Source organism: Armigeres subalbatus, chromosome 2, assembly GCF_024139115.2.
Source record: "Armigeres subalbatus isolate Guangzhou_Male chromosome 2, GZ_Asu_2, whole genome shotgun sequence".
Lineage (NCBI taxonomy): Eukaryota > Metazoa > Arthropoda > Insecta > Diptera > Culicidae > Armigeres > Armigeres subalbatus.
This window is the reverse complement of record NC_085140.1, coordinates 205,816,370-205,838,885: the sequence shown is the minus strand read 5'-3', so window position 1 is coordinate 205,838,885 and position 22,516 is coordinate 205,816,370. Positions and strand designations below refer to the sequence as shown.

Sequence of the window (22,516 nt, the reverse complement as noted above, 5' to 3'; positions counted from 1 at the left end):
TAACAGGTAATCATTAAAACTCTGAACGTGGAATCGTTTGATTTGGGGCCACTTTCGCTTTACTTGTCAAAAGATGCACCTTGGAAGAATTGAACGTATATACACACAGGTGCCGTATGCCGCCAGTGCGTGTGGCGGCAAACGGTACCGACGCAGTACCGTATGTGACAGTTGTCAAATCATACGTTTGGTGATCTCAGGTTTGGAGGGGATCGGTAGGATGCTTACGCCAAACAATCCGCTGGAACTTCTGGTCGTCATCGTGAATCTTGATTTGGCGATACATTTTTGAAATGTCGCTTGAGAAAACGTATCGATGAATTCGATATGGTATCACTCTGGTCCGGTCATAAGTAGGTCGTTCAATGAGACTCCAGAAGATTGTTCTGCTGATGCATCAAAAACCGTTCTCAATTTGGTGGACGATGATGACGGTTTCAGGATGGCATGGTGAGGTAAGTAGAAATTGGGACGGCTGCTTAACTCGGACTCAATAGTTTCTTTACAGTGTTTTAACAGTATGTATTCCACCGCGAAAGAATCGTATTGTAAAATATTTGAGTTCCTTGCTGGAACGAATCTCCGAGGACGTCAGTGTTGTTACGGAAGGGTAGTCTAACAACATATCTACCGGACGAATCTCTAGTAGTAGTACGCTGATAATGCTTTTCACATGGTTCCTCTTCATTGGAAAGTTTTGATGCCGTTGGAACGTCATCCAACTCCCAAAAATGTTGAATCAACTGCTCAAGTTTGTTGTGATCTGAATCACCGATGTCTGTTCAGCAGTCTTGTGCTTTGCGGTACGATGAATATCCTGTCACAGGACCCGAAACTACCCAACCGAGTCCCCCTCCCCCCCCCCCCTCCGGGGCAAAACGACTTTCGGGTATTCACTTATATTTACCATGTTTGAGATAGCCTTAATAAAACTAGACGTTAAATTATGTGGGTTAGGCGAAAAAAGTGTAAAAATAATAGATAGGAATGCAGAAAAAACTGAAATTTTTCACATTTTGAAGAAACATCTAACATTTCGGCGCGGCAAAACGCCCTAGTGGAACTATCCTACAATGTACTCGCGTCTCCACGCACTGTCCATACCAGAATGCTGATGTTCCGACGCATGGTACGTTGTTCCCTAGGAGCTGCCTGCTAAAAGGCGTTTTGCCTCATGAGTTTTCCGGCAACGAAATATCACCACTTTTTTTTAATGTGAATATTATCAATATGATTGAGATTGTTTCTTCAAAGTGTGATAAAACAGTTCTGCTCCAATTAGAAGATCGATGCGCTGGGGCTTGTGAAAATCTGGATCAGCTAGTAGAACTGCATCCTTTTACGTCGTCCTTATCGTCGGTGTATGCCCAATTAGATTCAACGAGCGTATGAGCTTTACAAAAATAGTGGATTCCATTGACTTAAGAAGTACTAAACTCTCCAGAACGTAAGTGATAAACTTATGATGAAATTAAAAATCACTCAAATAAAGATATAAAAAAACTCTTAAACGTTATCGAGTTTATTATATACAGTATCTACTGCATCAATTACCGTGTCCTCATCAGTAAATACCCATTCTGGTTAAATGAGAATATGCACGTTACGAATCTCAATCTCCATGAATTTGGGATGTTCAAAGTCCTCCAAATCGTTCATGAGTTCAAACCTCAGCAGCTACCAGTTTAACCATGCAAGACATTTGCAATGTCCTCGCAATCGATATTTAACCAATATGGATCAATAAGCATATGAGCATCACAATAATCCAATTTCCATTAATTGGCAAGATATCCAATACGCATTCAAGTTCAACAGAGATATTTATCGGAGCAAAAACATTATTTTGAATTTGTTCAGTAATGAAGTGATTCAGTAATGAATTTGTAAGTAATGAAATCTTATATTTTCGACTTATCGGATCTACTGCAAGGTTTATTGGCTTCATCTCATGGATCACAATGCTGAACTTGTACAACAGATCCCCGCCATTCCACCGTGAGATCAAAATTAGGTTAGCATAAAAGCAAGTTCTATCAGGTTAAATGAAGTATGCCACAAAAGAGAGATCCAGAAACTTGTATCGAAAAGGAAGAAAATTGACAATGAGAACTCTCTCTCTTTTATGACATTAGCCCGACTATAATCTCCAAGTAAACTTCGAATTGTTTACATTTGGGCGCGTTGTTGCATTATGTACATTAGTGGAAAACGTCGTTTGGCTTAAACAGCATGACCGAGTCTGTATGAGCGATTCTGGACCACGTACGTTCCCAAACACACGATGTTGAAGGTAACTCGGGCGTTTTTATAAGAAGTCTTCTACTTCTTCAATGAAAATGACTTTAAAGTTCATTAATATATCCACACAATAAGGTTAAAAGGTGCACACATTTTAAATTTTCAAATATTTTCAAAATAATCGATTTTATCGATTAACCAATTAGTTGCACAAATCGGACATCCCTATTGCAGAGCTGGTAACGGTGACCAAAAAATGGCTTCCAAAATTGAGTATGTCTTTGCCTTCATTTGTTGTATGAGTATAGTACAAATTATCTAAGTGAACACTCGTTTGAAAGAATAAGTACAATATATAAAATTCCTGTAATCTAACATCTTTTTTCCTCCACTAGTATGTATTTTGGACCACCCGTAAAAGCGCTCTTATTTTGATCCAGCACAGGGAATTTGCACTCAGTGGTCCAAAATATGAGCACTGGATCTGGTGGTCAAAAATACCTCCCTTACCCTACCTCCTGCAGTTGTGAAGCCTGTTCTCTATGCATGGTCAAAACGACTTCTAGCATGGCCTATGCCAGTGGCGTAGCCAGAAAATTGGTCTGGGGGGGTTTTCGGAACTTTTTTTTTCGATAGAAAAAAATCCTTCTAAAAATTTTGTCTCTAGGGGGAAGAGGGGTTTATGTCCAAACACAGACCCCCCTCCCCTCCCGTGGCTACGCCACTGGTCTACGCTATTATTACTTACTTATTAAATCTTTTTGAATGGGGATGGGAACAAGATAAGGCTCGTCCTCAAAGGATCATGTTTAATATTCAAGTTTAATATTCAAAAACGAATTTGATGTTCTTTCTGTCATCAACGCCGTACCATCGCTCAATATCCTTCCTCGCAATTATGTGAAGCAACTGAGCTCAGGATTTCCACTTTTTATTTCGATGCGAAAGCGTTTAAAGTAAGTGTTTCGTGGGTTTAGGGAGAATCTTGTTTTCGGCGAGGAACATCATTCACCCATCACTCTTCTGTACTCGAGGCCAGTACTTCGCATTTTAACAAGCCCCATTCACTAATAAAATGATCAAAGTTGATCTGAATCGAAAGTAACTTGAAGATGTGTACAAAGTGCTTGGAGCTTTCACTGGATGCAACGGCTGGCGGGTTGAGGCATTGGCAATGTTTTATAAAAGATTCTTCAAAGTAGACTTTTTTATTGCGTGTTTACAGCAGCAACGTAACGCTTCTTTGCATTATTGAAAACCTGTAGTTTAAAGATGTCCTTCAATTTAACGATTTCTGTTTTTGATTTATCCCCAACCAAATGTCCTCGGAAGACCACACATTGAGCTTACAAACTCGACCGACAATGGTTCACACCAACTTGATCAGCTTGGTGTGCATTGGATGTATGCGTGGCTCTTCCCCTGGATTTTTTTTTAAATGGCAGTGAGATACTGATACTATTTAATAGTATCATTATGCTTAAAAACGGATACTTTATCGAAGTTCTTCACATCAAATTCTACTTAACAGGTTTTCATGAACTAAGATTCTTTGTCTCAGAGATTTTCTGGTAAAAATATAAAATTTCAATGTACGAGTTTTAATGGAACTTTGAAATTATTACGCTTTTTGACTGAGCTCAATTGAGACGGCCATTAGTGCTCGTAAAAAGCTGGATACTGAACTTATTCTTCCCGAAAATCTTTCTGATTACAGACTTGTACTGCATTGAACGCGAGAAAACTCTGTTCAATATTTTCGGACCGCCAAAACGCTAATAACATTATTGTTTATGATTTGTATCTAGTGGCATTGGTTTATGAGTCGATAAAAAAGGTAAGTTCACCCGGTTGTCGCAGTGAAAAGAAGGAAATTTTTAGGTGTTAAATGTAGTACAGTCGGGTTTAGGTTTTTAATACTTAGGTCACTTTTTAGTACATCAACATTCAATGTAAAGACGAAAAACGGGATTGGGCGTCACTGGACATCATTTGTAATGTTCAAGTCGAAATACACGTGTTCAAATGGCTGTCAGTTTATCCAACTAAAAAAACGAATTTGCCTTTTGCGCCCATTTCGGCCCATTTCAATTTTCACAACCAAAAGCAACCCCAATGTGCTACAAAAAATGGCTTGTAATGCACTCTAAACAAACTTCAGAATTACCGAAATGAAAACTTATTGAATAGCTTCTTCTTATTGAACAGCGATTATCTCAGTATAATTCCATTTTCCCGTTTTGTGCTTGACATTTCCAAAATTTGAAGGTTGCAAAAGAACAAGCGTCTAGCAAGACCTCACGTAAGGGCATCATCACACCCGTGGATTTTATATGCGGGATTTTGTTCCCGTATATTTCAAGTGCAATGAAATTTAAAAGACTAAGCTTAACAAATAAAGCTACAGCCCCATTACTTATTTTATAAAAAGTAAAATTCGTGGGGAAAAAATCAAGAGCATTTGATAATTATTAATTGTGAATCACTAAAAACACCTATGTAGGGATAGTTTAATTATTTGATATAATTATAGGAGTTTTAAAGACAAATAAGACTCGTAAATCTAGAACGAAGTGATTTCACTTGAAGTAGTATTGAATATTATCTCAAGCTGAGCATAAACCATTCATACTCACCTGCCACAAACAATCGAATTGCATTCTAGCACACTAGTCGTGCTTGTTAGTAACGACGACGACAAGTTCTCCCAAAACAAAAAAGGTAAGCTCATCCATACTCACCCTTCTCCGCAGTCTACCACATCGCATCGGTCGACGTGGTGCTAACAAAAACCTCCTCCATCATCATTAAAATGGCGACAGAGTCGCAATGATGACACTGCCACCGTGCCGTGACACTGCCGTCGCTTCGCTTGTTTGTGCCTGTGACGGCAGTGACGACACTCGCCCATTGACAATGACAAACTTCGTGGGGACAGACACCAACACTAGAGCTGCACGCACTTTTTGCTGATTCCAAACTCTTGTGGCATGGCATGGATCCAAGTTGCCGACGGTAGATTTCACGCGTCCCCCTTCCCCTCTAACAACACACAGACACGCTCAGGAAGCCATGTGTTGTAGCGCGACACGGTTTCCATGGATACTTTGTACACCCACCCGAAACTTTCCGGTCGGTGGAAATTTTGCATCCCCGGAACCCCCCTGATTGGGAGGCAGCGAGTCAAACTCAGATGACGATGATGATGATCGTGATGATGGCGGCGATGATAGGGACACACAAAACACAGCATCCTCACACAGGGGATGCAGAGGACCACGTCGACGACGGTTACGACTGTGGAAACCGGCGGGAAGCGCAGGTACTCCGATAGCCCCCCTTCTGGTTTCGCTTTTCCACGAGTCCCGATTTCCCGGAGTTGCTGATTGTTTCGCTGGTGTTGGTGTCGGTGGCGGCTGCCCTGCTAACCGTGTGTACAGGAATGTAATGCAAAATCGAGGAAAATCTATTACCGCCCGCTGCTGCCATTCGGAACCAACACCACAACAGCAGCCAAAACAAGCGTCGCGCAGATGGGAAAGTTTTCAAAGGGCATTCTCTCGTCTTCATTTTCTTTTCGTTCCTATTTTTCCCGGGGGCAGGTTGTCGGGAATCAAAGCAAGCTGGTTGGTTTTGTTTTCATCATAAATATTTTTAATAAAATTGGTTTTCTTGTTGCCTTTTTGTGTATAATAATTATAATAGAATAATAATAACTCTAATAATTAATTACTTAGCTTAATTTTTTCTCTGTTTGTGTTTCCTTGTCACATTTTTTGTTTCCACTAAATCAGTAAACATAATCTTTGCAGTAACCGATCGAACGTAATTTTTAAATCGAATCCTGGCTTATATTTTAATCGGAACGAACGATTTGGAATGTTGCGTTTAATTTTGCTTAGCCCTCATTTCATTGGAATGTTTGCAAAGTTTTCCACTTGGTGTAAATTATTTGATTCTGCTTGTCTGCATAACTATCACTAGTTAGTACCGATTTTTTGATTAAACGAAACTAAGTTACGACAAAAAAAACACGAAAAAACACTAATAAGTTCAATGAGAAAATTCTTGAACCATTATATCGCAACAAAAACTGAAAGTGAACTGAGCGAAAACGACTTTCTACAAATATTTACAGTCGACAAACTCGCAAGAGGTTTGTTTACGGGTTTTGTTTTTTGTATTAATCTGCTCCACACATTATCAAGGGGGTTTGGTTGTTCACTTCTACACTTATTATTCTGCTTTTTATGCGGGATTTTTGTTTACCTTTGCTCGATAATTAAGTGTAATGTACTGTGTTTTGTTTTTTTTTTCGATTTACTTACATTTGCGCATGACTTTTTTTTTTGTTTTACTTAAACTCTTATTAAGTTTAATCATGTTTCACGATTTCACAATTAACTAATCGTTAGAGTTATAAGCTTGTTTGTTGTTTCTTTTCTAAACTTTGTTGTCGTGTTTTTCGTTTACTTGTTTTCTACACATTAAATAACAAAAATAAGATCTCGCTTTTACACACCTAAGCTTTTGATTCCCGAATGTGTTTTTTTTTTGCTGTAACACAGAAAAAAGTAATTAAGTCGAAGTTTTTGCTACTGTTGATTCGCTTGCGTTGACCGCGCGAGTAACGAAAACAAAATTGTATCTGGGAATGTTCGTTCTTTTTGACTAAAACGTAACAGAACCAAAACTGTGGTCTAGACCGGATATGAGCAGTGAGGAATGGTGATGGATTCTTATTGATTAACACACATCAGATCCACTAGATTTCTGTGTTTTGTATTCTTAGTCTGACTAGCAAGTTGATGTGTGTATGTTTGTGTGTTTGTGGGTTGTTTACTGGCCCAAAATGAAGAGTTAGAACGCGAGAATACCAATCAACAAAATGCAATCAAGTTATGGACTTTGGAGAACAATTTTAAGGTCGATAAATTTTGCTTAAGAGTTTACCCTGTGTTTTATCATGTTTTTAAAGTAGTCGATCAAGATTTTTTTTTTCGTTTGCTGTAAATTTTGTTTCTGGTATAGAAATTTATGATACGTAAATGATCGAAAAAGAATAACGAAGATAAATAAAAAATGTAGGTTCTACGCTCGGTTTAAATTCAAAATAGATTCTGGATTTCATTCGTGTTTGAGAAACAAAGGTTTTTTTATCGATTTATGGTCATAGAGTTTGCAAAATACATCCGTCGATACTTCGCGTACCTGTCCAACTTTTTTTGTTAACTAATCAAGTCGTAACATTGTAGGATTTAAAATATACTTTGTAGACTGTGGTCAATGTTAAATTACATAAAAGAAATAGAGTTACAATCGCAGAGCAACTCTCGACTATTAGTTCAAGATAAACTGCATCCCCCTGATGGAAAATCTTGAGGTTGGTGAACCAGAAGGGTTTTGTGGCCCCGTGCCACACTCCATGTGATAGTTTAGGAACTAGCCGAACAAGCTGTGTCAGTGCGTAACGCAAAAAAAAACGCGAATTCGTAGTGTCCTATTCTCAAAAGAGGAAACGCTTTCAAGACGATAGCTTTAAAAAGGAGCTAACATGATTGATTCCCGAAACATTTATACATCCAAATGTAGTTATTCACCCATTAATTATTATAATGAATGATCAACGATCTTTTGAGCGATCCATCAGTAATAACTACAAACTGTTACTCAGAGATAAGCAATTTACACCCAATAAATAATTTTTGTTACCAAGAAATAAAAACTATAAAAGATTAGCAACAAAGTCGATCTCGTTTGATTCTAGTCAAATGTAGATTTCGAAGGACACATATTTTAGAGTGAAATTGTTTTGTTTGAATATGCATTTCATTTATGCGTTTCTTCCAAAAGTAAATGGCTGTCACTAAGTGGACGAGGGAGTAGAAGATAAAACAAATTACATAAAATTAATTCAATTTAAAAACAAAACCATGTCGTACTCGTTTTTCAAACATGGAAAAACAGTTCACAAAGTTTTTTAAAGAGCGCATCCTTCTCAGTCATACGGAAGAACCATTATTCGAGTGAAAATTCCATTCTATGTCAGTTGGACTTCTGTTGGAAATTCAAATCAGGATTTAAATTGCTATGTTTCCGCCGTACCCAGAACTGATCGATGGTTTGAGCCCATGCATTGTTAAAAAATTTACCAACGCTTTTTCTTGCAACATTTTCCACATTCGAAAAAATAACAACACTCGATTCAATGGCTCATCACTTTCAGAACTTCATTGTTTTTGAGTTAATAAACCTCTTTTACTTCGACCATTTTTTAATTGCAGAGTGCTAGCCTTTTTAGTAGGCCATGATGAATCTGGCGAACTGCCATATGCATCGAGTGGCTTTTTCCTTAAAAATATTGATATCCAATGTACAATATTGAAAATGTTTTTCAGTTCACAAAAAAAAAAACAACCGGGCAGCTTATTATCGAACAGACATGATTTATATCCGATTTATTTATATCATGATTTTTATATTTACGAATTGCAAAAACTTTCATTGTGCTAAAAATAATCTATGCACGATTTGGGAGAATCGGTTCAGAATGAACATGTTTGTAAGTCGCGTTAAAGTTGAGAACCACACTAAAAAGCAATTCGTGAAATTTTATATAAAATCTAGGAATATTCCAAGATATTATAAAATGGAGAGGTCCTCATTTGGAATTGTGACGTAACTGGTTTAAATTGTTTGTAGGTAAATCGTTCAAAAAAATAAGTACCGGCGAGTTTCTTACGATATCCGTGATTCAAGTCAGTGATGTCCAGTCCAGTCAAGTCTGCAATATGGTTCTACGAGAATCATTAATTATACCCGACGCGCTGTCCATTATTGTTATTAGTGCCATCGAAAACTTAAGATTTCCAGACAATTGTTCGCAAAATATAAATTTGACATTCGTGAGTTCCCATGATTTTCGTGGATGTCTACAGTTGGTTCAGAAGTTAGACTTACACGAATGATTGCGGATCATACGAACGCGACTAGAGTTTTGGTGTTTCCAATGATGTTGATCGAAGTGACATTTAATTACGATCAGAAATGGCCAATTTGGTGAGTTCGTTCCATGCTTAAAATATATCAAACTTATTCCATCAAATGCGTGCTAGGATCAAAGATGTATATTAATATAAATCTTGAGCTCAGAAGTGTACATACATTGCAAATATTGTTTGATATCTGAGTGTATTAACGTGGAGCTTACTGTGCTGGAAATTATCTCAAGTTGCAGTCTGAGCTTCTTGTTATATGGTCTTTGAATGCACAGTAGAGATTTCTTCTTCTATCTCCAGGGCCAAAAATGGTTCCATCCATGGATATACAAATATCAACAAATAGATGAAGACATGTTTTTTAAACTAAAATTAATGCCGGAGAGTGAGAAATAAGATGGAAACATACACAACACATATTATGAATGATGCTGCGTAATAATGATGTTCAAAATATGCCAATTTTCCAAAAAAAAATCACCTCTTCTGCACGATATTTATTGGCTTTAGCCGCTAATGAATTATCCAACTGACTAACGAATTATCCAACAGATTCCCCGTAAAACTTATGAGCGATATTCTTCCACACGTTCAACTCGGACCGAAAAATAATCGAAGATCAGAAAATCTGGGCTATCATGAAATAAATTACATGAAGAATGAAAAAAAGCACGAAGCTTCACTAGCTTTTCAAATAATTTTTCAAAATGACATTTGACGACAATGAAACATGTTTTTCATAGATTATCGAGCAAGAATACTTTTGTTATTGTGCCATCAGAAACGATGTATAAATAACAACAAACCAAATTCTGTCGTATTTCGTTTCATTTTTGCACTCCCGTGAACAAAGCAAGCGTGAGAAAAACGCAAGCAAATAGCGCAGACAAACAGACGTAACAGCTTGAACATTTTTCAGAAAAATCCATCGCCCAACTCCTCTACCACCATATTGCGAGCATGTTACACGAAACAATGTTTCGTATGACATTGTTATTGCGAGAAAAGAGAAAAATTCTAATTTTGCGGAGCAAAGAAGAAGAAGCAGACTGAGTGTCGGAAACTTCAAAATGGCATGCACTGTACGAAAAGTGTTGATATTTCTTGATATCAAGAATATTCGAGAAATCTAAAATGTTTCTAAATCACATAAATATATGACAAAATGTCTTCAAAGTATCATAAAACTTATTTAAAAAATATAGCGGCATGTAGCATTCTTTTAAAGTTGCATATACCCGTTGATTTTAATAATCAACATTCACACCGAAAAAATAAACCAAAATTTTTTACCGTGCAACAAGTGATTTGACGTTTGCGGAACAGCTTTCCGACAGTCGACCGTCGGACCCCGGTTCGAATTTTTCAATCTTCTCGCAATACCAGAAGGCGAAGGAGTGAAATGTCAAACTCGAAGGATTACGACGCTAGCGCCTCTAGTTGTGAACCGCACAATCTATCAAATTCAAATTGAGCGTTGAAGTCATTGTCGATGGGAATTTCTCTAGTGTTACGTCTGTTTGTCTGTGAAAATAGGTTCACGATCACGAGTAAGTATGTGTCGTTATTAGTAGGCCCTGGAGTGCAATTTTTGTACTCGTGAGCAGAGCTCCAAATAATCGATTGTTTTTGGTGAAACTTCTCAGGCTGCTTTATCACTTCACTTCGTTATATATTCATACACGGCTGTGCACTGTCGATTTCCAAACGAATATCAGTCAGTGCTTTGAATAATCATGCGACGTTTTCCAAAATTGAGGGTGAGTTTATGATCTGCTCATGAGTAGAGTATGAACATCCCTGATCAAAGCCGTCTTTTATGTTTTCTTTTCGCACATAGTGTGAACAGTATTTGCCCAATAGTTTAGGAGCCCATAACACCCATCAAGACAGTTTAGTAGAGGAATCATTCCTTAAACATTGCTTGTTCTACCACTTGCACAGCACTTGAGAGCTTCATACCTCCCATTAGTGGCAGTTGAACAAATAAGTCGATGACGAAGAAAGAAGTCATGCGAAGTTTGTCAAACGTAAGAAATAAATTGCTTCAAATAAATTAGCCAAAGGTTAATCGATGTAGCTCTAACTGCTCGACACAAAATTTTGACAAGTTTCTGCAATCTTCTGGAAGTTCATGTTACTAAACGCAATGAACTCCTATGTTTGAATTGGGTTGTTTAGCAAAGGAAAATATGACGTTCTTTACAGTTTAACATAAAGTTAATGCTTTTCTGATCTCTAACATATTTTATTTTGTTTAAAAATATTTGATTTACGTTCCTGTACAGCAAAAATAAACCATTTCAATCGACATTTGAATGACAGTTGGCCCATGCGGCATAAGAACAAATAAATAGTTCCATAAAATTTTAAAATGCTGTTCAAAAATAGTTCCAGGGCTCTAAAAATTAAAAAAAAAAAATTTCGGCTCAGATATCCCTAAGCAACCCTTCCTTTATTTTTGTTTTGTTTGGGATAAATCACTACTTTTTAACTTTTGTAGTTATCTCGTGTTTTTTATATAGTGCATTTAATAGTTTATATAATGCAGTTTTGCATTCAAATATTTCCAAACTTAATGTGAGGCATCTTTGATTGGAGTACCGCTATTTACACCATTGAAGAAATGGCTTACACCGAATCTCAATGGAGCGCCGCTTTATCAGTTTCGGCTTCAACAAACAGGTGGGATAATTTTGATTTTGACAATGCATCGGTTCTAAAGCCCAAACATATGTTCGTTTCTTCTGAGGACCGAGTTGGTTTTTGATCAGAGATCTGATTTCATTGCGTTTCTGAATCTCACCTTTACACAGAGCTCAAACATTTTGAGTAACATTTTGGTTTTATAACACTCTTGACGAGTAAATTATGGTCTTCAAGAGCGTTATAAAACTTAAAATGTTACTTGGGCAAGGTTTTCAGCAGATCTACCAAATTCGTATCTACTCTTGAACTTCTTGATTATTAATCACTCTGGAGCTCAGAGATTCATTATTAGCTTCAAGACCATCCTAATCCCGAGTAGCACACTTGTCACATATCAGTCACTGTGACTCATATGCGACCAAATCCAGTCACATTGGAGTTGCTGCAACCAAATTGATCTTAGCTGTGCTACTAGGGATGTTGATTAAGCTGCGTTTTAATAAGTTACTCCATCCAGCATTTTACGTGCGCTAAAGTCCGCCAGAATTTAACTCATGTTCTGGTGGGGTGCAATCGATTTGACGTTTGGCTTGTGTCGTTTGACATCGCAGCAATCATCATCATCATGATTCAATCATTTTGATGATGGAAACTTATTGTTTTTGTGTCAAACGACACAAGCCAAACTTCAGACTGTTTCCACCCTACCAAAAACTGAGCTTGATTGTGGCGGCCATTAGCGCTCGTAAAATGCTGGATTGACCTGCTATACGAAAAACGGAGTAAAGATCATCCAAAAGCAGATTATATTCGTTCCATACTATAGGGCACTGCACGGAAACATCTCTTGCTCTTTCGTTCCTCATGAATTTTGAGGTTTACTGGCCTTGTTGTTTTCTAATTTCTTTGCAGCGAGAAAGAGACAAAGCAGTCCGTGCAGTGCCCCATTCCGACCATCACTTATAAATATTAACATGAATAGTAAGAATAAGAGTACAATGTGGCCGATTTTACTCCGTAACACACCTCGTAAAGGTGTCTACTTAGCATTACGGGAACGAGCATTACTTTTAGTTTGTCCCACACAACTGACAACTTCCTTCCCGTGGTAATTGTGAACATTCAGAGGTATTCTCGGTTACCAGTAGCAAGAATAATCAAACATTACCGTTTCCTTTGTTTCCTAACTGGCTCAAAGTATCAAACCGGCGTCATTAGCGATTTACATTTGAGAGCTGCTGAAACTCAAAAGCGATGGCTTCTCTCTTTGAACAAGGCTATCGAATTCATATGTCTACAGGATGCTGTAGTTGAAAAAAATGTTTAGGGTAAATATCTAAAACGAATTAAAGTTTTTTTTTTCTTTTTCTAAATACCAACTTTAACTCTTTATCACGCATAATAAATCTAATTTGCGATTAGTTGGCTGGGCCGACCAACAGGCCACACTGATTGCGTTTGCTAATTAGACTGCACACGGACAGATAAACCAACCCAAAATGTGAGTTCAATATACGCACTGATGAGAATATCGCAGACGAAATTTACCCAAATTTGGTTAGTATTCCATTTTTTCATGATTGTTGTCAAAAATGGAGCAAGATGCAAGCACCTCACCGGGGTTGCTCAGCCCATTAACCCAAATTTTGGTGAATTCAATATTCTCAATTTTAAGTTGATGAAGGTCCACTTTGGATCAATTAAATTCAGCTTTGGGTAAACTGTTTCCATGTGATTAAAGTGCCAAAAAAAACATTTCACTCATATTTGGGTTATAGGCCCAAACCACGGTTTTCATCGAAAACAACCTACGTTTGGATAGTTTTGGTTTTCAGTCCAGATACATCCTGTAAGATGAGCAACAGAGTAGTTAACATATTGCAAACTCCCGTCACCAATAACTGATTATAACGCCACCAATGAACTAACAAGCTTTATGCGGCTTTCCATGCTCGTTATAATGGTGGCTGCTTCAATTTTTGACATAAACTGTTTCCAAACATAGAATGGAATTTCAATCTAAGCAAACATTGGTTTCGGCTAGCCACGAAACTAACAACAATCAATGAGTTACCTTTTTATTTTTTCAACAACACGGGACTCACGAAAGGGTTCCATTTTTTTCTCATTTTTCATTTATTTCGATTTGATACTTATTAGTTATTTGTTTTATTGTTTTTACTACTCCATTGTCATTTTGCATAGTGCCTGGAACAGTTCCTAAAAACTACAAAAAGAATTAGAGAAAAAATATATTCTTCAATCCAGACGTTTTTGTTCACATAAAGGAAGCAATTTTAGTACAGTCATTGGTAACAGAAGTACCAATATTTGCTAAGATGGAAATTTTAGTTAATTGTTGGAAAAAAAAAAGTTTAAAGCTTAAAAGCATTTCGGCGATCGTGGTTAGTTGGATACTAGCTCTATAATAGTGCTTTATGACTGCAACGGCGACCAACAGTGCTTATAGTTACACGAATCAAACTTTTTTTTTTCTCTTCATTATAGCGATTTTTTAATTATTGTCAAGTTCATCACTACCACAAGTCAAACGTTAAGTATGTTGATAAATATTTTCCTAGATATTCTGCAATTTTTTGATCGCTTAAATACAACACAAGTCTTGCAGCATTTCACGATTCTACAGTCAGTTTCAGTTGTGAAAATAGAATAGGAGAGAGCATGTCTCTTAGCTTTGATTTAGTTGAATGAAAATTTTAAGCACAATACTCTGGTTGTTTATGTTTTATTACAGGAACAACTATGACCGAGAGCTGTCATGCGCTCAATTTTACAACATTTGCAAGAAAATTTCGACAAACTGTAACGATATTAATTATGTACAGCCTTGTAGTTTTCTTTTATTCGGAAAAGGTTATAAGATGCTTTGGGAATTATATTCGCTTGGAAAAGTAGATTTCAATAAACTTTATCGTTAGTATCAATCTTTTTTTATTCCTTATTAGGAGATTTTCAGCCCTAGACTGGTTCTCCTCTGGAGTATCAATCTTCTCATTCTAATGAACATCAAGCATAAAATATTACCGTGTTTAAAAATAATGTAGTAAATAGCCAGTGATTTGGGTAATACACCCGATTCTGTTTTTACACGGATTTTTTTTTTACATGGCCGTGTAAAAAATCCCATACAAAATTTTTGCAAAGTTGCTCCATTTTGCATGATTTGTCGAGAAATCATAAAACTTTTTTTACACGGATTTTCAAATTTTGAATTTTTTTTTGCACGGAACGCATCCCCCGTGTAAAAAAAGAATTAAATGTTTTATCAACATTACATTGGTCACAAATCTTTAGTATTCGTATTGATAACAATGATGCCATGTCTGTAAATCACGTTGAAATCATTGCCGATAAATTTTGGCTCATTGGTGTAAACATTTATAATTCTCGCCTAAAATTAGGAATATAGAATCCTTGCTCAGGCGAATATTTTCACCAAATAATCGTTTTTTGAAAAAAAAAATCAGTGATGCGATAATCTTTTGATCACGGTCGATGCATAATATTTTTTTTATAATATTTTAGACGCATCTTTATTTTATTCACTTGTGATAATTATAGCTTGTGTGGACCAACCCTGTATTGCTCATGCTCCAAGTTCAAAACCAGATGAGAGAAAATATTTTTTTGGGGTTACTCAACAGCTTTGAAATGAAGAGCTGAATGCTGAAAAATAAATTCATCTAGTAGCCACGATTTTCATCTGACTTTTTATCTTATGCTCTAGATAAGAAAGTAATAAGTAAAATGTATCCCTCGCAAAAAAATACGAAAAAAATGTTTCCTCGAACCTCAAACCACTCATAGAAATTATTTGTTTATGTTTGTTTGTTCCTTTCAATTTCTATGCCAGCCGAGTCGTAAGAAATTATTACTCCTGCATTCAGAATCACAACTGGTTCTATGATAGATTTATAGACCGGGATTTACTCCGTAAAAGTGTTTGAGGACCTACAACCAAAATTCATTGTTATTCAAAGTCTAGAGGAACCAGCCCGATCTTGTCCGTTGGTGTTTTACTTCGATCTAATTGAGTTGATTGCAGCGCCGCACTTTAGATCGATTTCTTTGCGAACTTGATGGCTTTTTCTGAATTCAGAATGTTCTTTAAGGACAAGCCTCCCGGAATCCAAAACTAAATACACTTGCTTTTTCAAGGGCAAACCATTCAAAACGGTAGCAATGCACAACTACTGTCATTGACGCATCAAAGCTGGAAAATAAAAATTAACAGTTGTAGGTTGCTCCCGTTTTGAATGTTGCGTCTTTGACAACGCGAGTGCATTTAGTTTTGGATTCCAGAAGGATTGTCATCAAATTGATCAACTTTTCCGATAAAACAAGTTTCATCTTTTCATATTCATAAATAATCATTCGGAAAAATCTTGCAAATCGGCCATCTCGTTTGTGAGTAAAATGGACACAAACGAAACATCTACTAATTTTTATATCGTTTTGACTCAAATCCTGACCATGACGCATATTTCAAATATCGTCGTTTCTGACCTACAAACTGTTGATTTTTAATACGTATTACAAATGAATTCAATATCATATGATAATAATTACGCCCAAAAAGTTTAAATTGCCATTTAAAGAGAGTGTTCGGAATTTCAGTCAAAATGGTATAAAGAAGAAGAAAGATCTTGATCTCTCTGGTTGATGGTTGGAAGGTAGCGTCAGTGGTTCGATTCTCGTCTGAAACTTTTATGATTTTTGTTTCAATAATACAGTCGTGGTAAAAATAGAAACACCAGAGTTTCGCATTTGTAATGACGCAATTTCACATAATTAGTGATGCTCATGAGTGTCGGTTTCTAAAAATCTTAATCAATTTTTTTTTATTTCATTGATTCAAATCGATTGAATCAAGATGCATCTTATGCCATATTTAAATTTCAGATAGGCAAATCTTAGTTTTTTTAATTTCCAATTTGGAAGCGTTTTTCATTGCTTTGAATTTTTAGTTGCCCATCTAAATACAAAGCAGATTCATTCCATTCAGATTTTCTACTGGTCACTTTCAATTAATGATTAGACAGAGATTCTTCGTATTGATTAGGAAAAAAAAAATCTTTGTAGCTTTCGTTTTCCAATTGAGGGGCCAGCTGAAGGAAATAGAATCACTACAAAACAGCTCTAGTTCTAATCACCTATCGCCAAACAAAGGAAAATATTGCCAAGTAAAACCGAGCGTAGATCCCAACAGCATTGTCGACCTCTTGACGGCAACAATTGAGGTGACGTTGTACCCACATGCAAAGAAACAATTAACTCCACAACGAAAGGGGGGGATGCAGTTCATTAAAAAGAAATCAACCGTTCCTCATCGATATGTGCCGCGCAGAGGAACAAATTCCGGTACACACCTGCCGCGCCGGTTATGATGTCATTGCGAAATAAGAAACAGTGCAGCTGATGCCAAAATGGGAAACAAAATTTAAAAACATTAAAGAAATACTACGGTACGAATATTTGCACTTAAAGCGACTTGAAAGCTCCTAGCGAAGAACCGTAGGCAAAGTCCAACTCGATGGGAGAAATGGTAGAAGGATTTCATGTGAGTTTCAAATTAAAAGGTAATTTTGATTTGGAATGTTTGCTTTTATTGTGGAGATACTCCGCTTTTTATCGTGTGGTACTTACACAAGTTCCATTATACAAATATTGGTATTCTAAGTTGTTGTAATTGTTTCGTACACTTTTTTCAGTATTTTTTATATTTTTCTCCAGATGCTTCTATACAACGGCCTAGTGCTTTGCTTTGCTATTCCACTCGCGCACATGGATTTTTTACAAATATTTTCTTGCATCTTTATCGTCCTTTCCTTAATGATTCGGTATACAGCTGTGGACATTTTTGTATTTTCGAGCTTGCAATTTAGACTACGGCACGCAAAATAAAAGTTCCTCTCGCCCGAAAACCAATTCGCCCGCAAGGACAAGAGTCTTGTGCTAACAGTCCGGAAATACCCGACTTAACGGGTGCCACGCCAGGTACGGGCAGCAACAACTGTTTGCCAAGGCAATTCAAACCGCTGATGGGAAAATCCTTGAAACTGTGCTCGGAGAAATCCATCAATATCCCTGCCCCTTGTTGACCCAGCAAATTTGGGACCCGCCCGCACAAGGGTCCGCAACAAACAGGAGACTGACCAAATAAGAAGAAAGCGGATCAGATGGGAACTCCGTTTGCGACTTATTTGCGTTCCTCTCGCCGAGGTGTGAAACTAACAAAGGGAGGAGGAGGCCGACAGAAAGCAATCATCACTAATCGGCCTGCCGTCGGCTTCGGGGGCTCCGGGTCGTAAAAAGGATACTACCGGAATTTCCTGAACAGGAAATTTCCCGCACGAGGCGCAGAGGAGAGGAAGAACGAAAACTATTCACTTTTAGGCACCTTCGCCGGAGGAACGGGGAAAAGGAACAGAACGAAGAGGGCGCACAGAGAGCGATACTTCAAAAATTTACGACACCATTACCTTTGGAGCTCGGCCCCGGGATATTCCCAAGAGCTCTGCCGCGGAGCAATTTTACGAGAATTTCTCACTTTTACTTTATAGTAAGCAGCTGGCCAGAAGTTTCAGCTGCACCGTATCAAACTGGAAATTTTAACAACCACGACAACACTATTCCGTCGGTAACTCGCTGGGCCTAGTGCGCCGCACAGTTTCACTGCCTGCATCGCTGAACGAAGCGGCAAAGTGCCGTCGCTGCTCGATAACAACACACGCGGATAAAAAGGGCAAAAGTACTTACAGCTGAACTGGTTTTCACCGGCGGTGGAACACTTATTTCGATTGACTATTGATGCTCATTAGTACAAACATTTTTGCACGTGTTTGTATGGTTTCTTCGCGTTTCATACTACTTGCCCCGTTACATATCACTAAAACATCTCTGGTTTTGCTCATGAAATTTCGCTTCATTCATATCTATCTAGCTCTTGTTTGTTTTGTTTTTTTTTCGTTAGCTCATATATAAATTCTACATTCTTTCATACTATGTTCATTTATGGATTTGACGCCATATTGATTATATTAAACTTACATCGTTACTCTCTTCTACGTATTCTCATCTATGTACAGGTAAACACAGTTTCGATCGAATTCTCACCAATTGTATTACTTAAGTCACCACTTTTCCTTGCTGTTTTAAAGTTTAAACTTTTATTTAAACAATTTATTTAGGGGGCATCGATTTATTCTCTATTTTACTAGCTTGCTTGTTTCTTATTGGTTTCGTGTGTTTTAAGTTGCCGTTTTACTTGCTGGGATGGTGTGGGAATGTGTCGTAGAGGGGTGCGGCACTACTGACCGCGGTTTTAGTTGAGATATCGTGCACCAGTTGCTGTTCCGGTTGGTCCGAACTGCAGAGTCCATTCTTGAAATATCCGCCTAGCATGCATCTGCTGCTGCTGCTGGTGATGCCGGTGATCTATGTACATTTGGGCGGCAGCAGCGGCCGCCGCCGACGACGAAGGTGACGCTCCTGAGGCGGCTGCTACTGCTCCAGCAGCCGTTGTGGACGACGACGACGTCGAAGACGGTGGCGAAGAGGTATTTGTGGTGGTCGATGCTAAGCTATAGCTATTCCCGGGGGCGGAGGAGACGGCAATGGCGGCATGTGGCTGCATAATTGCAGGATGATGGTGTATTGGTTGGAATGCCGCCGGATTATTGCTGGACTCCTGGTGCTCTGATTGCTAGTGGGCCGTAAGTTGATGGTGCCCTCCACCGCCCATACTCTGAGGGCTGAGCATGGGCGGGCTGTGGCTGTGACTGTGGGTTCCCATTGGACTGCCGTGCATATCGTGATGCGGATGATACCCATGGCCACCGTGGCCCATATGTCCCGGTGGCATTCCATCCATCATGTCGCCACCCATCGTGTTTGGTGGTGTCATTCGTTTCTCTTTCTGCCGTCGATTGCAGAACCATACTCGAACAACTTCCTTCTCTAGCTGCAGCGAATCGGCAAGTGAGGTAATTTCTTGTGCCGACGGTTTCGGCTGTTTGTGGAAGTGTTGTTCCAGGGCTCCCTTCACTGATACCTCGATGCTGGTTCGCTTTTTCCGTTTCCGACCCTGAGCAGCAATCTTATCGATGCTCGTTGGGGATCCCGTCGTCGAATCAGCCTCCTCTAGCCATTTCTGCAGCAGTGGCTTCAGCTTGCACATATTTTTAAAACTTAATTGTAGAGCCTCAAATCGACATATCGTTGTTTGGGAGAATACATTGCCATAGAGGGTGCCGAGCGCCAGGCCTACGTCAGCTTGTGTAAATCCTAGCTTGATTCGTCTCTGTTTGAATTGCTTTGCAAACGCTTCCAGATCGTCAGACGTTGGAGTGTCTTCTTCACCGGCACTCACATCCCGATCGCCTTGCAGGTGGTGGTGTGGTATGTGTAGCTGAGGCGATTCACCTCGTAACGAATGATGCAGAGGTGGTGCACTTTGGTGATGAGCAGGATGGGCAGGATGATGGAGCATGCCATTCATCGCATGGTGGTACTGCAGTGGAGATCCTCCGGTAGCGTAGTGCGTTCCAGGATGCACCGGTGCATGCCAAGCATGAGGCGATGCCATGCCTTGCTGTGCTCGGGCTTGTTGCGATAAATGCATTTCCTGTTTGACGTCTGTCGCATGCGGGTGGGAATGTGGATGGTGGGAGTGCAAGCCCCAAGGATCAGTCGGTTGAATCGCGGCCCATGGGTTACCAACGCCACCCAAGCCACCCGTCACCGAGCCCAAACCGGCTTGGTTTGGACTAGGACTAGAGGGCACATGGTGATGGCTCTGGTGGTGGTGGTGATGATGCATGTACTTCATTTCGTTTGCATCGGCTGCACTCCGCGGTGAAGATGTATGATATCCGCCGCCTAAGGCCATATCCAGCTCGCCACTGGGTGACATGTACGTGGTGGCGGCCATCCCCACCGCTCTAGGGCTGTTAAGCCCTTCCACGCTGGCGGGGTAGGGCTCCAAATTTGGGCTCAGTTTTCCTATTTTATGAAATATGGCTCACTAGCATAACACGCCTCAGCGGCACCGTAAAATTCTGTTCAGGCCCAGCTTGTCTCAGGTGCTTTTGGATGTTCTGCTTCCAAGCGTCACTTGACAAAAAAGACCTGATTTGACTTTCCAGCAACAACAGGTCCCCAATAACTTTCGGCTCTTGCTCTTGCTTGACGATCCCACGAGGCACAGAAAAAATGTCGATCACGTCAAAGTAATCAAATCGGAGACTTGTTTTATTTGTCTTCCTCTTCCAGTTTCCACTCAACACCCGAAAAGCTATATGTCTGTGTCGCGCTCTCAAGTCTATCGCTGAACCACCGCACGTATATCGATAATTCAGTTCTCCAGTGCAGCTAGAATCGATCAATCATCTCTCAGGTGTGTTTACTCTTTGCTAATAACTTCTCTTTTCTTCTCCCTAACTCTTCTGAATTGTTTTACTGGCGCTGGAATTTTTAGTGTATTTCGTTTTCTTATTTGTTCGCCGAACTCAACTTTATGTTCTTGATCACTTCGCGGATGCTGCCACTGTAGCCACAATGCCTTTGTTGTCGTAGTAGTTGTTGTTTTTGCTCGTTGCTACTGCGTCCCGCGAGAGTATACAAATTATGTAAATTTCTGTTTCTTCATTCAAGATTATTCAAATTAATTGAGGCATTTATTTGGGAACCTTTTTTGCCGGCACCCATAAAGAACTCAACTTTCATCGGTGTACAAAAAATTGATCAAAACATAAACACACTTCAGCACATATCGCTCTTTAGATTAAATCACTTGCTATTCTGGTTTCTTCTATCACCGGAACACTACCGGTGCCAAATATTGCGTTCTCGTTGCCGTTCGATGTCACAAATTACAGGTGATGCTCGAGCCCTCATCAGCTGTGTTCCCAAACTTCAGGTACGTCTATCGCATAACTCTTTCACTTCAGCATGACAGCATTGCGTGCCTCAACGGGTTCTCATGTGGTGTTTCTTCCAATATTGGTACTTTTCATTATCATGACGATGTCACACTTGCGTCGCACTATTGTTTCAAACCAACACTTTGCGTTCCACCGACCTACGGATTCTAACTCGTTTGCCTATTCAGGAGAGCTTCCGCGGACACGTTCGATTTTGTGATTCTCTTCTCAGTCGCGCACGTTTCGTTTGGATAATTGTTCCAAATTGTTTTACGATCACCGAAAAACAGATTACTCATCTGCTACGTCGTTCACCGTACTGTCATCGCGGGTTTTTCAGTTCGAGGCACAACACTCTCCGAGCTCTCAACGAGCAAAGAAACGTTGTGTAAAATAAAAAATAAATTAATAAATATACACGCACAATCGAGACATATACGTGCAAACGCTCCGAATCATAGAAGTTGACTAAACAATATATTCAACTATTCACCGCACTCGGTGTGGTTCCCGTGTCTCGCTCGATCATTTTTGTCGTCGCTCTTTCCACACACGTCGCTACACAGTCATAACCCGTACACTTACACCAGCGGCCCAATCGTATAAGCAGTCCACCAAACGTTCCGTTCAACCAGTTAGTTACGCTATCAAACAGCCAATTCCACCACACATCCACATACAAAA

The 22,516-nt window shown here is 39.0% G+C and overlaps 1 protein-coding gene across 1 annotated transcript; it reads right to left on the bottom strand.

Moving 5' to 3' along the window:
* Positions 1-17,492: 17,492 nt before the first annotated feature.
* Positions 17,493-22,308, bottom strand: LOC134211547 (POU domain protein CF1A). Its single transcript, XM_062688512.1, is given in 1 exon segment — positions 17,493-22,308. A coding segment is annotated over 1 exon segment (1,608 nt). The 5' UTR covers positions 20,842-22,308; the 3' UTR covers positions 17,493-19,233.
* Positions 22,309-22,516: the final 208 nt, after the last annotated feature.